Source organism: Cygnus olor, chromosome 19 (genome assembly GCF_009769625.2).
Source record: "Cygnus olor isolate bCygOlo1 chromosome 19, bCygOlo1.pri.v2, whole genome shotgun sequence".
NCBI lineage: Eukaryota > Metazoa > Chordata > Aves > Anseriformes > Anatidae > Cygnus > Cygnus olor.
Window position 1 is genome coordinate 7,368,453 of NC_049187.1, and position 14,496 is coordinate 7,382,948.

General features: G+C 46.0%; 1 protein-coding gene across 1 annotated transcript in view; it reads left to right on the forward strand.

The window, feature by feature from the left end:
• The window catches only part of CFAP77 (cilia and flagella associated protein 77), a 60,861-nt gene that overhangs the window by 32,038 nt on the left and 14,327 nt on the right, over positions 1 to 14,496 (forward strand). The window contains exons 2-3 of the mRNA XM_040531704.1: positions 3,545 to 3,644; positions 4,201 to 4,429. Coding sequence (XP_040387638.1) covers positions 3,545 to 3,644; positions 4,201 to 4,429 — 329 coding nt within the window. The remainder of the gene's footprint in view (positions 1 to 3,544; positions 3,645 to 4,200; positions 4,430 to 14,496) is intronic.

Sequence of the window (14,496 nt, forward strand, 5' to 3'; positions counted from 1 at the left end):
GGGCCAGAGAGCTCGATACACCCAACACTGCTCTTCAGCCGAGCAGGGTATCCCACTGCCCAAACACCAGCACTGCACTGCAGACAGACTGGGAGCAGCTCTCTCCAAGCACAAGACACACACCTGGTTCAAAAATGACAGTTGCCTGGCTCAAGGGGAAAGGATGCATTAGCTGAGTCCTTGAAGACAGTTTTAGAGAGCAAACAAAGCCTCAGCACACATCTCTTGCAGCCCTAGGAGGTGGCGATCTCTGCAGGATACGCTGGGAATGCTTCAGGAGAAAGCCTAGAGTTGTCTTTTCTGAATGAGCTGGATAAACAGTATTTAAGATGCCTGGTTTTCCTCGCTGAGGTCGTAAAGGGAAAAAACTTGCAGAAGGTACCCAGAGAAAATTAGGACCGCCTGGGATGCAGAGAGAGACGGTTTTAATTAGAGCCAAGAGGTGGGAAATAAGGCAGAGAAATGACATCTTAATGAGGTTTAATGAAGTTGTCTGCTGATGGGCACAGCTGTCAGACAGATCTGTATTCCAGCCAAGCAGCTTTGTGACAGTCTAAACCTGAACACAGCAAACAGTGCTGGAGCTGGGGAAGAAAAAAGGACCTTCTGCACCAACTTTGGCTCTCTCCCACCAGCGCTCTGTGGCACAGCACACCGACACTGCCTGAGGACAAACAAATGGAACCAGCCTGCGAGGCTGCAGCAGCATTTTGCTAATTTATGAATGAGAGACACTAATCTTTGATTACACTCAACAAGATTCATTCCTGCTACATCCTTCCCATTCTTTGCCTTTGTGGGTAAAAAAAATTCTTGGCATGTGGAGTCCTCTCCTCTGAACCTATTGGTTTGCTTCAGTCACAGGTTCCCTCCATGTTCAACATATTGGACCAGATTTTTTTCTTCTTTAATTAATTAGCCAGCACCTTTGGCGTTATTTATTCAGCGCAAAGTGACTGTAAAATGCCACCCAATCATAAAAAGAAACAGCATGCATTCATTTTGCAACAGAGTAAATACCCAACTGTGTTAACTTCAGGTGCCGTGCAAAAGGGAACCTTTAAATGCCGTAATTTCTTCTGTTCTACACAGCTCTGCGTTCAAAGGTCTGGAAGCCACCTCGCCACAGATTACAAACCTCTCCTTTCCTGCGGTTTCTTAGAGATTTTCTCCCACCTGCCACACCTTCCTTATAGCAGCAGATTCCTGGCCTCACTTAGCAGATCCAGTATCAGAACATGACCCCGGGAAACAGCCTTTCCTCGTGCCTCTGAAGAGCTCTGTACGATTTCCCTGGTACACAAGTGACAACCAACCTAAAAATAGCTCCTGTACAAATGCCTGTAAATACAGGAGAAATAGATCAACAGTGAAAGCTCCTTTATCATTTCTGGCACCAGTTTATGCATTTTGTGTGAGCTCCCTAACTCACACACAGCATGCACATATGGTTTAGCGCTGCCGTGTGATATTTCAATTGCAGTAGCACTAAAAGCCCACTCGCTCCCATTGTGCTCAGTGCTGGACACATCTGCAAGGGACGGTCCCCTTCCCCTGCCAGGGTTTTGCAGGAGGTAGCTGGGGGGAAGCAGCCACTTCATGCACAGATTCCTTCAGGTTACTCATTTGATTGCCTTCAAAAAGCTCATTACTAACATCTGCTGACATCAAAGAATCTGTAGGCTCATGCAGGGCAAGGAAGCTGGTAGAGTTTAAGTCTATGCAAGTCTAGCAAGTCCAGAAAACTCATTTTCTGGTGAACTTATGCTCCTGAGAGTCACAGGGACACCACACCTGTTTTATAGTATCACAAGCAGGTGAATTTAATGTGACCCTCACAGACCTGGGAAGCAAATGCAGGCACCATCTCACCCCTGGACACGCTGGTGAGGAACCCAGTGCCCACAGCATGTTGTCCGCAGCCTCTGCGTGCTTTTAAGTCTTTGCATAGTGGCCTGTAGAGGTGGGAGCTGAGAAATACCAAATTGACAACGTACAAAAAATGACTCCAGGCAAAAAGTTTGAGGAGTTATGAGCAACTTTTGGAGACCTCAGCACAAAGCACTCTGGACAGGTGCCTGTTTGGGCAGGCATTTAGCCCTCGCTATTCAGGCAAAACAAGCTCAGTGAGAGCTTTGCCTGAGCTGAGGGTGATGCAGAAAGAGCTCAAGCTGCGCTGCAGCATCGTGCACGCCCAGTGAGTGCCCTTTATGGCACACTGCAAAGGGGCCACCAGGCTGGCAGCATACAGGAGAGCTGGGGATGGTCCAAGGCCCCAGCCAAGGTTTGTGCAAGGCTAGCTGGGAGCAGAATGTAAATTTGGGTTTGGCCAATGTTCCTGTACAAGGAGCTCCAGTAGGCAGCTGCACCCCTTACCGACTGCTGTCCAGCCCTGGCCTGCCATAGTGACGAGTTTGAAGTGGATCATTTTCAGCTACAGTCTGTCCCTGCAGAAAGGACTACATTTGGTTCAGCACCTCCTGATCCAGCGTTCACTCTGGAGCGTAATAACAGTCACTTCAATGCCAGTGTTCAATGATGCTCCAGCATGCAGCGCTAGAATAGTATTTCGACATTTCCGTTTTCCCCAAAAGATCTGCCAATCCAGCTTCCACAACCCTCCATCCTCCCCAACAGGCTTCCCATGGAAAATAACCCGTCTGAGGCACCCACACTGTGCCACATGGCTCCAGGGGGCTTGTTGTCTGACCCTGCTGCAGCCTCCCCAGCAGGAACGCACAGCCCCAGGCTGCCAGGCTCTCACCCCTTCCCTCCTCCACTGCCTCCCTTTCAAGCAGCAATAAGGTTTCAAGACACACACATCCTGCAGTGACTTCACCATGGAGATGGGAGGGTAGAGACAAAGGGGTGAAGGGAGGTCAGTTAATCCCACAGACAACACCAGGCTGGGATACACATGGGCTGGGGAAGAGTTCATTTTAAAACTAAATAGAAACGAGGTTATTGAGCTCAAGTTCTCTTTTCTGTGCTATAAACCCCGGGATCTGCTCCCCCTTCATCTCCCTTATCCCACCCACAATATGCCTTGCGTCTTGATTATTCCCAGGCTGAAGTGGTGGTGTGATTGCATTTGGGGGAGTTTTTGCCAGCTTTCTAAGAAGAACTTGGAAATGAAGCAACTTAAAGCAAAGTCGAGCCTAGCTGCAGTCTCCCCCTGTAGATATCACAGCTGGGCACCCAAGCCAAAGGATAAGTTAGCCAAAAAAGGAGACTTCAAGTCCATATATATTAAATCAAGATCCCTATTCCCAGTAGGGCTAGGTCACTTTATAACTCAGGTATGAACTTTTATGAACTTCAGCATCCCTTGTGCTTCAGCGCTGGTGAAGCCTCATGGCTATGAGTCCTCCCTGCACTGCGGCACTCCGTTGTGTCCAGACACTGGGATCCCAACCTGTGCCAAGTGGAGCCAGAACCACTGCTGACACTCATGGTCACGTTCTGTTACATATTTTTATTTTCAGGAGGTTTACCTCATCAAACAAGGTCTTTATGCTTCTCCTTTAACTTCACTCTTCTGCAGGCAGAACTGGGAAAGCCCCAGAGAAACTGCTATACCCTGCCAGGCTTTGATTTTTCATATGGGCTGTACATCGAAAGGACAGATGGAGGAGTCCCTGAAGGTATGACAACGCCACTAAAACATAGACCTGCAAAGTCCTAATGCTAATAGGGACTCTCCTTCCCAGTGCTCCTCATTACTTCTCACCAAGCTGGAGGTGAAGAAATCCAACATTCACCCACTTTCATTAATATCACAACAAATGCTTGGTGACTACTAACGCTTCCCTAGCATCTTGAAAACTTTTATAGGATCACACAGCCCAAGCAGAAAAGGGTAGAGCATCTGCAAAGGGCAATACATGTGGCCACTTTCATAACTCAGAAGAGTTTCTACTTCATGCTCTGAGAGATTATTTCCCCCGTAAAATCAGACTTGCTGAGTAAGTCAGGGTGGAGAGTGAGAAGACATCTAATTCAGATGGGATAGTTCCCCATCTGAAAATAATCGGGGCAAGATATGTTGAAGGTCACACCACAGTGAAGCTGTGGCAAAAATGCATACAAGCCACTCAAGGCCCTCATGTGCAACACACAAACCGTGCATCAACCTGCTTCCCCAAACAGAAGCTCACCCTAATCTTTTTCTCTTTGCCTCATGTCTCCTTCCATCTCCAGCAATAGGCCACTGGAACACAATAAAGCCCAGGACTGGTTTAACTCAGAATATGCCCCGAGACTTCATCACCATGAACCGCAGTGCTCTGAAGGCTGGTTTTAGCACAGCCCGTGAATTTAACTTGTACTACAAGGCCAAGGACATACGGTGCAAAGACAATGAATACAGTCGCTTCAAGAGATCTCCTCCAAAAGTACCTGCAGACATGACTTATGGCATCCCAGCACGGTAAGGGGAAAGGATTGGGGCCCTTCCCAGAAGGGAACTATCGCTTTCTACTCTCTCATCTGCATCTTCCCCCATCTCTCAGCCAGTACAGTCCCCAAAAGAGAAGTGTCCTGAACCTGGACATGATGCAAATGAATCATAGCATCACTTCTGTGTTTTGCCACCTGATTCCACCTTCGTGTCACAAACAGCTACCTAAATCTAGTCTGCATGCCACAGCACATCCCTATTTTACCTCTAGCACCAAGTGCTTGGAACTACTTAAAAATATTTTCAATGCCAGTCCTTTGACTTAAAGGAGCACAGATCTGCAAGCCAGAATAACGGCCTCCCCAGGTCAGAAAGTGATACTGAGTCAGAACAAACAGCATTTCTACCTGTTCGTACTCTGGTGCAATTAAGGATCAGTTCAAGTTCTTTATTCTACTTTCTCCCACTTGTTAGTTCGCCACCATGCATCAGGCAGAAACTTCCAGTAAGTCAGAATAAACAAAGCAGCTTTTCCCTGCTCTCTCTTCTGCTTCCAGGGGCTTCTTTTAGCACAGCCCAGGGGTTGCTCCCTCAGCAACCCCTCTAGCAGGGTATAAACATACCCGTTCCTGCTTTGCAACACAGTGGGATGTTTAAGGCTTCACACTGAATTGGGTTGCAGTGCAGCGTCTAAAAGATTTTTAAGAAGCACCCAGCATACACGAGCCCCACCTGAGGTTCAAGAGATAAAGTATTTAGAAGTGGCAAAAGTGACCCATTTAACATATCCGTCACATACCAGTTCCCAGCTATCTGCCGTGCTGATTTCTCCTGAGTAGTTGTGAACAGGGGGTCTGCAGGGGAGAACGTCAGCACCTTGCTTTGACTGACTGCCTGTCCTCTACAGCAGCACACAGGAGGCTGGAGGGCGCATGGTGGCCTGGAAAAGCCAGCATAAGCCCAATGCAAACGAGCGCTAAAACCTCTGAAAAGGACTCCAAGGCAGCCCTGATGCTGCTGGAGCAGAGTTTTCATGCTCTGTACAGGTCTGGACTAGACATTAGGTTTCATTTTAAGAGCTGGATAATAATCACTACCAGAAAAATAACAGCTACAAATTCTAGAGAAAAGACATGATGAACGGCACTGTGTATTTTACATGATAGTAAATGGGCTTTGCATATGCAAATTGAATGGATTTTAAAATGGTATTTAATGACAATTTTCGTAGCAGACATTAACATTAATTGCATCAAAATGAAAATGCAGCATTAGCTTGCTGTTAGCTGCAAATGCCCCAGCTATAAAGCTTTATCTTTATCAGTATCAGCCCTCACCAATGTGACAGGGCTGCTCTGTAAATTGCAGGCAAAAGGGCTTTTATGTTGCAAAAGTATCCCCCAATGTAGACCAAAATCAACATCAATTTTGCTTTATTTCTTCATAAACGGAGGTTAAATGGCTGCCTGCAAGAAGTCTAGGCACGTTTCAGAAGTTTTAAGGAAAATCTGCAGACCCCACAACAGCAGAAGTAGTGGGAAAGGGCTTTTAATTTAAAGTTATTATTGTACAACTTGTCTTCTCCTTAATAGCTACCTTTTATGCAGACTGATTGTATTTATCCCTTTACTTTAAAAGCATGTTATAGACAAAATCAAATTACTAGGATTACTAAGGAGTTGTTACAACCATTTGGGTAAAAGTGGGGAATTTAACTCAGTTTTCATGACTGGCAAGTTAAAGACAAACACATGGGTGAGTGCTCCCCAGCCCAGGTCTGTTCCTAGTCGCAGCGGACCAGTTCAACACAATGCTCCCTGTTAAAAATGGCATGGTCATCAATGGATTTAAGTTGTTTCTGCTTTTGGACTCTAAGCCTTGCATAACTGTGTTCTTAGTGCAGCTAATTGGGAATGCACTTGCTGTAAGATATGTGCTTGTCTGGCAGCAGAAGGGGAGAGAACAGTGGCATGCAGTCCCTTCCCATGACTCCAAGAACTCACTTGCCTCTAGAAGCATCCACTTTGCTGCAACTGAGATCTTTATCAAAGTGTTTTTTTTTTTTTTTTTTCTGAGAACAGAGCTTGCATGATGTTCCCTTGCCCAAGACACAGCACAGATGGTACAGCCAAGGAGCAAAGGTGCCTTCCCATCACACTGAATTCATCTGCACTGATCACTGCAATGCTCTGGGACAATCCCCAGAGCTCTGTGAGCCTCCCAAAGTGCCGTTGCAAACCGCCCCCCATCTGCACCCACAGCCTCGATGCAGCTCCTTTGGGCAGCTGGCATCATTTCTCCGGTCCCTTCCCAGGCCCTAGCCTGCAGTGCTAAAGGTACCTAAGTGTCCTAAAGGCACCAAGGTCAGGAGTTGTCCCCAGGCTCACATGCACAAGCTCTCCTGGATCATCCCAAATAGAAGAGAACATGGATAAATGCTGGGGTTGCTATTAGTGCCTTATTAATCACGTCCTGGCCCTGCTGCTCCCTCTAGCACAGCAGATCACTTATGCCTCCACTTCCCATTCATGGTGGATGTGTGCTGCAAGGAGCATTTCACAAGGCAGCCTCACAGGCACTGGTGTGAGTTTTCTGAAGCTCAAGGGCCTGTTTCCTTCCACAATATATTTACCTTCAAAGGTCACCCATGCCCCCTCTCTATTAATTCCCCAGGGGCATCTTCCAGGGGAGAGAAGCAGCTCTGCTTTTTTGCTGATTCCCCCTGTTCTCACCCTCCCTCTTCTCAGAGAGGTGTTTGCTACGAATCATGCGGCCAGCTTTGTTGTGAGAGTCGTAAAAAGGACATTTTTCATCTCTCCTTTTTCCTGCTCTCGCTCCCTCTCTCTCTCAGTATCAGACAAAGATTTATTCCCTCCCTGATGCCTGTGGCATGCGGAGCTGGGAGGGGTCAGGGGAAACACTGATGGGACGATAATAGATAATACAGTGGTTCCCCAGGGTCTTGTCCAGCTCCGTAACCGATCCATCAGCAGGCAGCACTCGTGCCAAGGTCAACAGTAACGAGGATGTGGTAGGGTCCCAGCCTCCCCCATGGGGCACCCTCCAGTTGGGCTCCTCTGATTCATGCTCCATCTTCTGATCTCTACAAGAGCTGCCTCGTGCAAGCCACAATTTGCAAGAGTGCGTGCCCACTGGGCCCAGGCGCTGCAGTAATGACCATGCTGCAGTGCGAGCACACTCAGCGTCACCTGCCTCAGTCCTCATCCCCACTGCAAACAGGTCTACGGATTTTCTTTCAAGGAAAATACCCAGAGTTGGCAGTACCTCCCCCAGGAGGTCAACCCAACCCATCCCATCCACACAGGCTCTTTGTGCATGGCAAGTTACATAGCTGTAAGATGTCTGTGGTTTAGGGTTGCTGATGTCCTGGACCCAAGTCCTCTCTTTTCATTTAAAATAACCCTACACAGCGCTACTAGCAGGTGTGTTCAACCCCATCCTCCTCATGTAATGACCTTGTTTTACAAAAGGGAGAATGCAAGGCACTGAGTGGCCTGAGTCTTGATGAGACTGAATCTAGAGACACAGAGGGTCTGTGAAGACCTCCAGGATCATAGCTGGTGTCAATACAGCCTGGTATTCAGATGCATTTGGAAACTCCCAAAAGAGTCCCAAGCCCATATTTAGCCTCCTAACCACCTTCTGTGATTGAAGTTTACCATGCACTGAAATTAGCAGGTATTAAATCATCATTCTTGGAACTAGAAGCAAGCACAAATATATGGATGCTGTCTACAGCTAGATTTTAGATTTTGATTTACACAAGGTCACACTAGGAGTCTGAAGGCAAAACACACCAGCATAGTTGGTAGCCCGAGCACAAGTTTTATCCCCAGGAGCTAGAGACATTATAGCAGCACAGAGTACGTCCTCAGTACGATCACAGGCTAGCATTTCCAGGGCTGCTTTTAAAGACAAGTTTTCATTTGCTTTTCTTTTACTAGAGCAAGTTTGCTAATTCTGCCTTCTGCATTCCTGAAGGTGTTCCTGGGCACAAGGACTGCACAGACATGCCTTTCTCTGCCATCCCACACCTGTACCTCCTTCAAACCCTGCATGGCCATAACCCTGCCTCAGACATGCTGCCATCCACTTGGCAGTTGGCCTGTAGGTTGGGCTGACCTTGGGTGTGCTGGCAGGATTTCCCTGGCACTCTGTCATCCCCACATCTCCTGCTGGGTCCCCCCTACTGGCTGCCTTCGCTTCAATCGTCCCTTTCCTGAATTTCACATTCCATTTTCCTTCTAACTTCATCTCCGCCCATCATTCTACCTCCCATTCTCTAACACTGGTCTTAGTCCTATGAGCAGCTGCTTTCACCATGTTTCTGCAGACTCACCTCTGAAGCATTTGTTCACTGCAGTCTCTCCTCTACAAACTGCTACAACTGGCCAAAGGCTTTGGTTTTCCAGTACCTCCTCTTTCCTTTGTATCATTTGCAGTTGTCCTAATGCACTGCTGACAATCGTCTTGCTGGCCTTTAACAGCTCAGCTGTTACATTGGCTTCTCCTGCAGCTTCCTGGCTTAACTGATTGCTCTGTCCTTATTTTTCACCTTCCCCAAAAAGGGAGCTTTCAATGTTAGTGCTTGTGCTTTGCAAGTGGCCTTTCCACCCAAAGTGCCCATGATTTTTGCACACAGTCAAAACGAAGTTCAAAAGGCTGCCCAAACGCTGTTTTGATATTTCCAGCATCTCTTTGGCACAGAGTGCTTTAGCAAATTTATTTTTGAAACACTTAAAGAACATTTCAGGTCATTAATATATGGCCCAGGAAGAAGGGAGAAGAAAAAAAAAGTCCAGCTATAAAGAAACTATGCTGAAGAGTAGATTGTGTTCCAGGTAAAAAAAACACACACTAGAAAAAAGCTGGACAGGCAAGAAAGAAATACTACAGGAAGACCACACTTGATCCACAATCATTGGAAGCAGAACAAATGTGTAAGCCACAAAGCCCACAAAAGACTGGGGCAAACCAAAATTTGAGGGGGAAAAAATATCTGAGACTGACAAAAATTATAAAAATATTACAGAGACTGGAACCACAATCAGGCTGAAGATAAAAACATGCAACCAAGTTAAAAAAAATAGGTCTCCCATCAGTTCAGATAATTGCATATCCTATCCAGCTCCACAGCAAAAGATACTTTGTGCCTCTGCCACCATCCTCGTGTTGCTGAAATAAGCATTTCTATTCCAAGAATCATTTTCTTGTATTGGACATGTGGCAGGCTGGCTGTGTTTGCATCTCTGTGCACGTATTGCTACTGCATAGCTCCCAGCCACGTCTGCCTGGCCTGTACTGCCTCGTGCAGGGTGGGCAGAGCACTGTGTACAGACCTGTTATCCCTTCAAACAATCTTGAGTGCACTGTGAAGATGCTGATTCTCCTTCAGCATAGTTATTTACTGCAGTTGTAAGTCTGACTACTTCAGGCTCTCACGTGAAGAGAAAAACAGACATGTTTTGGCATAAGGTTCAGGTCCTGAACATCAGCCACAAGATGGGGAAAAGGGGAATAAAGATTTAGATCCCTTATTACCAAATGCATTAAACTGAATAGGAAAGTAATTTACTGTCACACAGACTAGCTATTTTCCATGGGTTTGTCTCTGTGGATCAGAGCTGGCTGAAGAATTTCTACCAGAACTTTTACCCTCTAAAACTACTTCTTGCCACAAGTAGACTTTTTTCCCCCCTGCAAATTTCTGCTTTTGCAATTTGTACAATGAAAACCTAGTTCAGAGGGAAATAACCACAGAATCCTTTTTGTGAAAGCAAAGCTTTCTACCCCTTACTTCATTTGAAAGGAAACAACGCCAGTAACATCCCCACCTAGCCAGAGATTTAAGCATGAACAGGAGGTCAAGGGGAAGACCTGGCTCTTTGATTTGTTCTGTTCAGTGTTACAGTTGTTTGGTTGTTTGTTTTTTTTTTTGGGGGGGGGGGGAGGATTTTCTTCCAAATGAAAGCAAAGCAGCACACTCATCAGGACGGTTTGCATTTGTTGGCATTGATGGCTGCAGACTGTGCAGAGTTCACTCTCGGCCCCAGCTTGAGGCTTCCAGGCTAGAATAGTTCTGTCCCCTAACCACGTCCCACCTGAGTTTCTGGGAGGATAAGAGAGGATTTCCAGTCAGAGATAAATTTGTTGAAGACAAATTTAAATAACCCTCAACTAAGTAAGCCACACGGCATTTCCAACCCAAAAGACCAACGTTAACATGCAGATTCCAGCTTGTGAAGCCAGTTATCGAATAGGTAAGAGCTGGCTTGGTGTCTTTGCTGTGAGATACGAGTTTCCATGTGTGCATTTAGGATTGTTACAAGTGTACATCTCACTCTTGGCCTGGGAGGGAATAGTAAAGCAAATTGGTGTTCTTGTAACCACGTGTACTCCTAAGTACAGCTATGAGCATCTGATAAATCTTTTAAAGTACATGTTTACAATGGATTTTATTCTTTTTACTGTTCTATACATACGAGCCCTCTGAGCAAAATAACAGATCCTCTAACACTTAGAAGAAGCCACTGCCTCATTGGCTGCCCACGGTGAAATAACTTATATTGTTATTTCCTCATCCAAATTACAAGGACTGTAAAGAAGCTTCAGAAATTCAGAGCAATCAGTGCTTTGACGGCACGGATCCTGAAGCTGCCACACAGGTGAAAGACCCACTATTTCAACTGGGAGGTTTGCCAGTGCAAAGACTGCAAAAAAAAATTGGTCCCTGAGTGTTTTCTACCAATTTTTCTCTTGTTATTTTCTTCAGTGGTTAATGGAAAGTGAGGACAAGTGGAGATCATTTAAAAATGATCTTTCAGGCCTCTCCATGGGTTTATTGCCAGGACCTATTTAGAGGACCATAAAGCTGTAAGGGGCCTATAACTTTGCTGTATAGTCCACAAGCTTCCTAGGAAAGCAAAGAGCCTTTACATTCACACTCTGCATGTTTTTCCATCTCTCCTTCTTACAAACACATGCACATGTGTGCAGGGACTTCTGGAGCCGCTAATTGAATTCACTTTTGTGAAAGTGTTAACAAATTGTAAGTGACCTTTTATACAAATTTCAAAGTCAAGAATCCACCGCTAACTGAACATCCCTCTTCTGCCATTCACTGTTATGCAAAACCCACAAACAATTAGAAGAAATAACGAAGAGCCCAGCAGCCCTCTTTCCTAATTAGCTGCAGGAGGCAATGTTGGGGAGTGTGGCTAAGTGCTTCAATTACCTCGGCCCTCCTCACTGCCCTTGTTAGAGCAGACAGGTCCACTGGCCAAAGGGGAACAATTAAGGCAAGGCAGAGCCAGGCAGTTTGCAAGGGGATGCCGGGGCCGTGCCGGCTCTCACACAAGGGCCAGAGCTGTAATCATGCCCCAGATTCCTGCTGGGCTACACAGAGACAAATTAATGGTAGATAGATTGCTAGCTCTAGCCCATCAGTAACAAGGGAGGAAGGGAGACAATATAGCAGTACAAGGGAACTGTAATCAGAGTTTTCCTGTACTATAAACACCCTTTCAGGGCAGAGGGACCGGAGCATTAATGCCTCAGTGCTGTGTGCATTGGTGGTACCCCAAGGCCCCGAGCAGAATCACAGACCCCAGCTTGCACTTTATTTGCTGAAGATAATCTGCACTGGCTGCACTGAGGAGCCCCACACTGGATAACAAACTGGTTCCCAGCAAGAAACTGATCTGTGCTGGTGAGAGCGCCAACTTGGCCATCCAAACCCCAGCCACAAGACAGGACAGAGAACTCTGTATGGACAGTACCGCCACGGGACAAATCCTTCACACCACGACGCATGTGAGGAAGGGGTACAAAGGCTGTGCCTCTTACAGCTCTGTGGGCTGAAGACCCCAAATGCGGATCCTGGCTGTACACCAAGAGGAAATCATCTCAGATTGAAAGACACTAGCAAGGGCTGACTCCAAGAAAATGAAGCCTCATTAACCTTTCAAGAAAGGGTTAAAGTTTCAGGATAGCTGTTGGTGTTGTAACACAGCTTTGATATCACAACTGTAAAAAAAATCAGTGATATGATTTACCTACTGTATAGGCACCCATACAGCGTCAGAGCCTGCTGCCACTAAGCTGCCCTTGAAAATTAGAGGGTCACACGTGGTTCCTGGGAGCAGAGCTTTTGATGCAGCCCCAAAACCACACAGCCACCAGGGAGTCAGTGCCCATGCAAGTGTCCTCTGCTCCCCACCAGAGCCTGTCCTGACCATCAGCGGGCAGAGTACGGCAGGAGCCGTGCTGCACTGGCTGGAGGGCTACCAGGAAAATCCAAGGGCTGTAGTTCGCACTAAAATATTTATGAGCCCTTGTGCTTTTGAATAATACAAGAAAAAAAGCAATCTCAAGTCAAGTTTTTGCCCTTTTACAATACAGCAATAAAATTGATTGCATCTTTTAAGCCAGTATAAAAACCCCTTCCTGAGCAAAAGTCCTTTGTATCCACTTTTGCCAAGTACCTTTTTTTTTCCCCCGCTGATGTATAAACCTTTGAAAATAAGTTTGAGGGGAGACTGACAACCCTGAAACCTCAAGAGCAGCATGGCATTGACGGGTGCCGCTCTCAGAGCTGAGCATTATAGATAGATTTTAATTTCATTTTAACAAAATAGCTGTCTCCAGTGGAAGAAGCATCAAGAGCTAAATGAGGACCCATCTTGAGCTGAATCACGTTGAACAGACCTCGGTACTGTCATTGATTTTCTGGGAAGAAAAAAAATGCCTCTGGCTACTAAACCAAATTAGTAGTCACTGATGACCAATTATTTTGCCCCACTGTGAACGGAGAGGCGTACTAAAATTCCAGTTTGTCAGACCCAAGGCTCTCTTCTCAAACACCTTTCAACAAGCGTGTACCAAAAGTCCCTCAGATGGTTCTGATGCCTTCCTGTTTTCGGCAACTTCTTCTCCAAAGTTTTAATGAGCTGCTGCTCTGAGGATGGCCTGCCAGAAAGGGAGCCCTTCCCGGATTGGTGGTACACTATTTGGCACGCCGCACAAATCACAGCTGTCAGAATTTATACACACGTACACAAAAAAGTGTCAGCCTAATGTTTGCAAATTATAATTACCATTTCCCTTGCATGTCCCTGGTGCCTTCATTTTAGATAAATCCCAGCTCTGAGGTATCAGCTGCAAAGCACTGAAGGCTCATATTGAATAGAATAGATTTAACTAGTTTGTAGCTCATTTAAGGCCTACACTGTTTTATTTTAATATTGTTAATACTTTATTATACTTTTTAACATTGTTTTCACAGTAAAATAGCCTATTAGAACAGCTGCAGCTTCGTTTCCAGGAGACTTCTGGCAGAGTAGCATACCACATTGTATAACCAAGTAAGCAGGCGCTTGTCATTTCAGTTGAAAATAGGTCTATACCCTCACTCTTGAAAGTAAATTAGAGAGAGTCTATTAAAGAGACAGGAACTGTTTCAGGGATAATAGTTTTGAAAATGTGCATAGATAAATTTTAAAATATTTAGGAAATGTCAACATTAGAAGTGGCTCCAACTATTTGACTATAAAAGGAAGCAGCTGATTATTTTTTCCACAATTATAAATAATTTGTTACATCCTATCAGAACTTTCTTTCCCTTCCCTTTCTGTGGCAGGATGCTTGTGCCAAAACAAGGAGATCTGAGTTGCTCTGAATGAGACAGGTTTTAATCCACAATAAGCGTTTTCAGCAGATGGCTCTCTGCCTACACCCCCACACCCAGAAACCAGCAGCCCCAGACGGTAACAGCAAAATCCTCCCAGCCCAGAGCAGCGACATCTGGGCAGGGTGACAGAGGGAAACGTAGCACACAAGCAGTTCATTCCTGTCCTCAAGTAACACTAAGGTGAGAGGACGTTTTCCCCTAGGCCAGCTGCACTGAGCCATACCGCCACACTGCCAAATGACACCGATATCAGGGCCAAAACTCCCCGTCCACCCCAATGGTAGCAGCGTTTGACCTACAAAGAAAGAGCTGCCTCGCTGAAATTTCTCCAGTAACCTTAGTCAAAGAAGTGTCGCCTGATATCCCCTGCTCCCTGCCCCACTTTCTC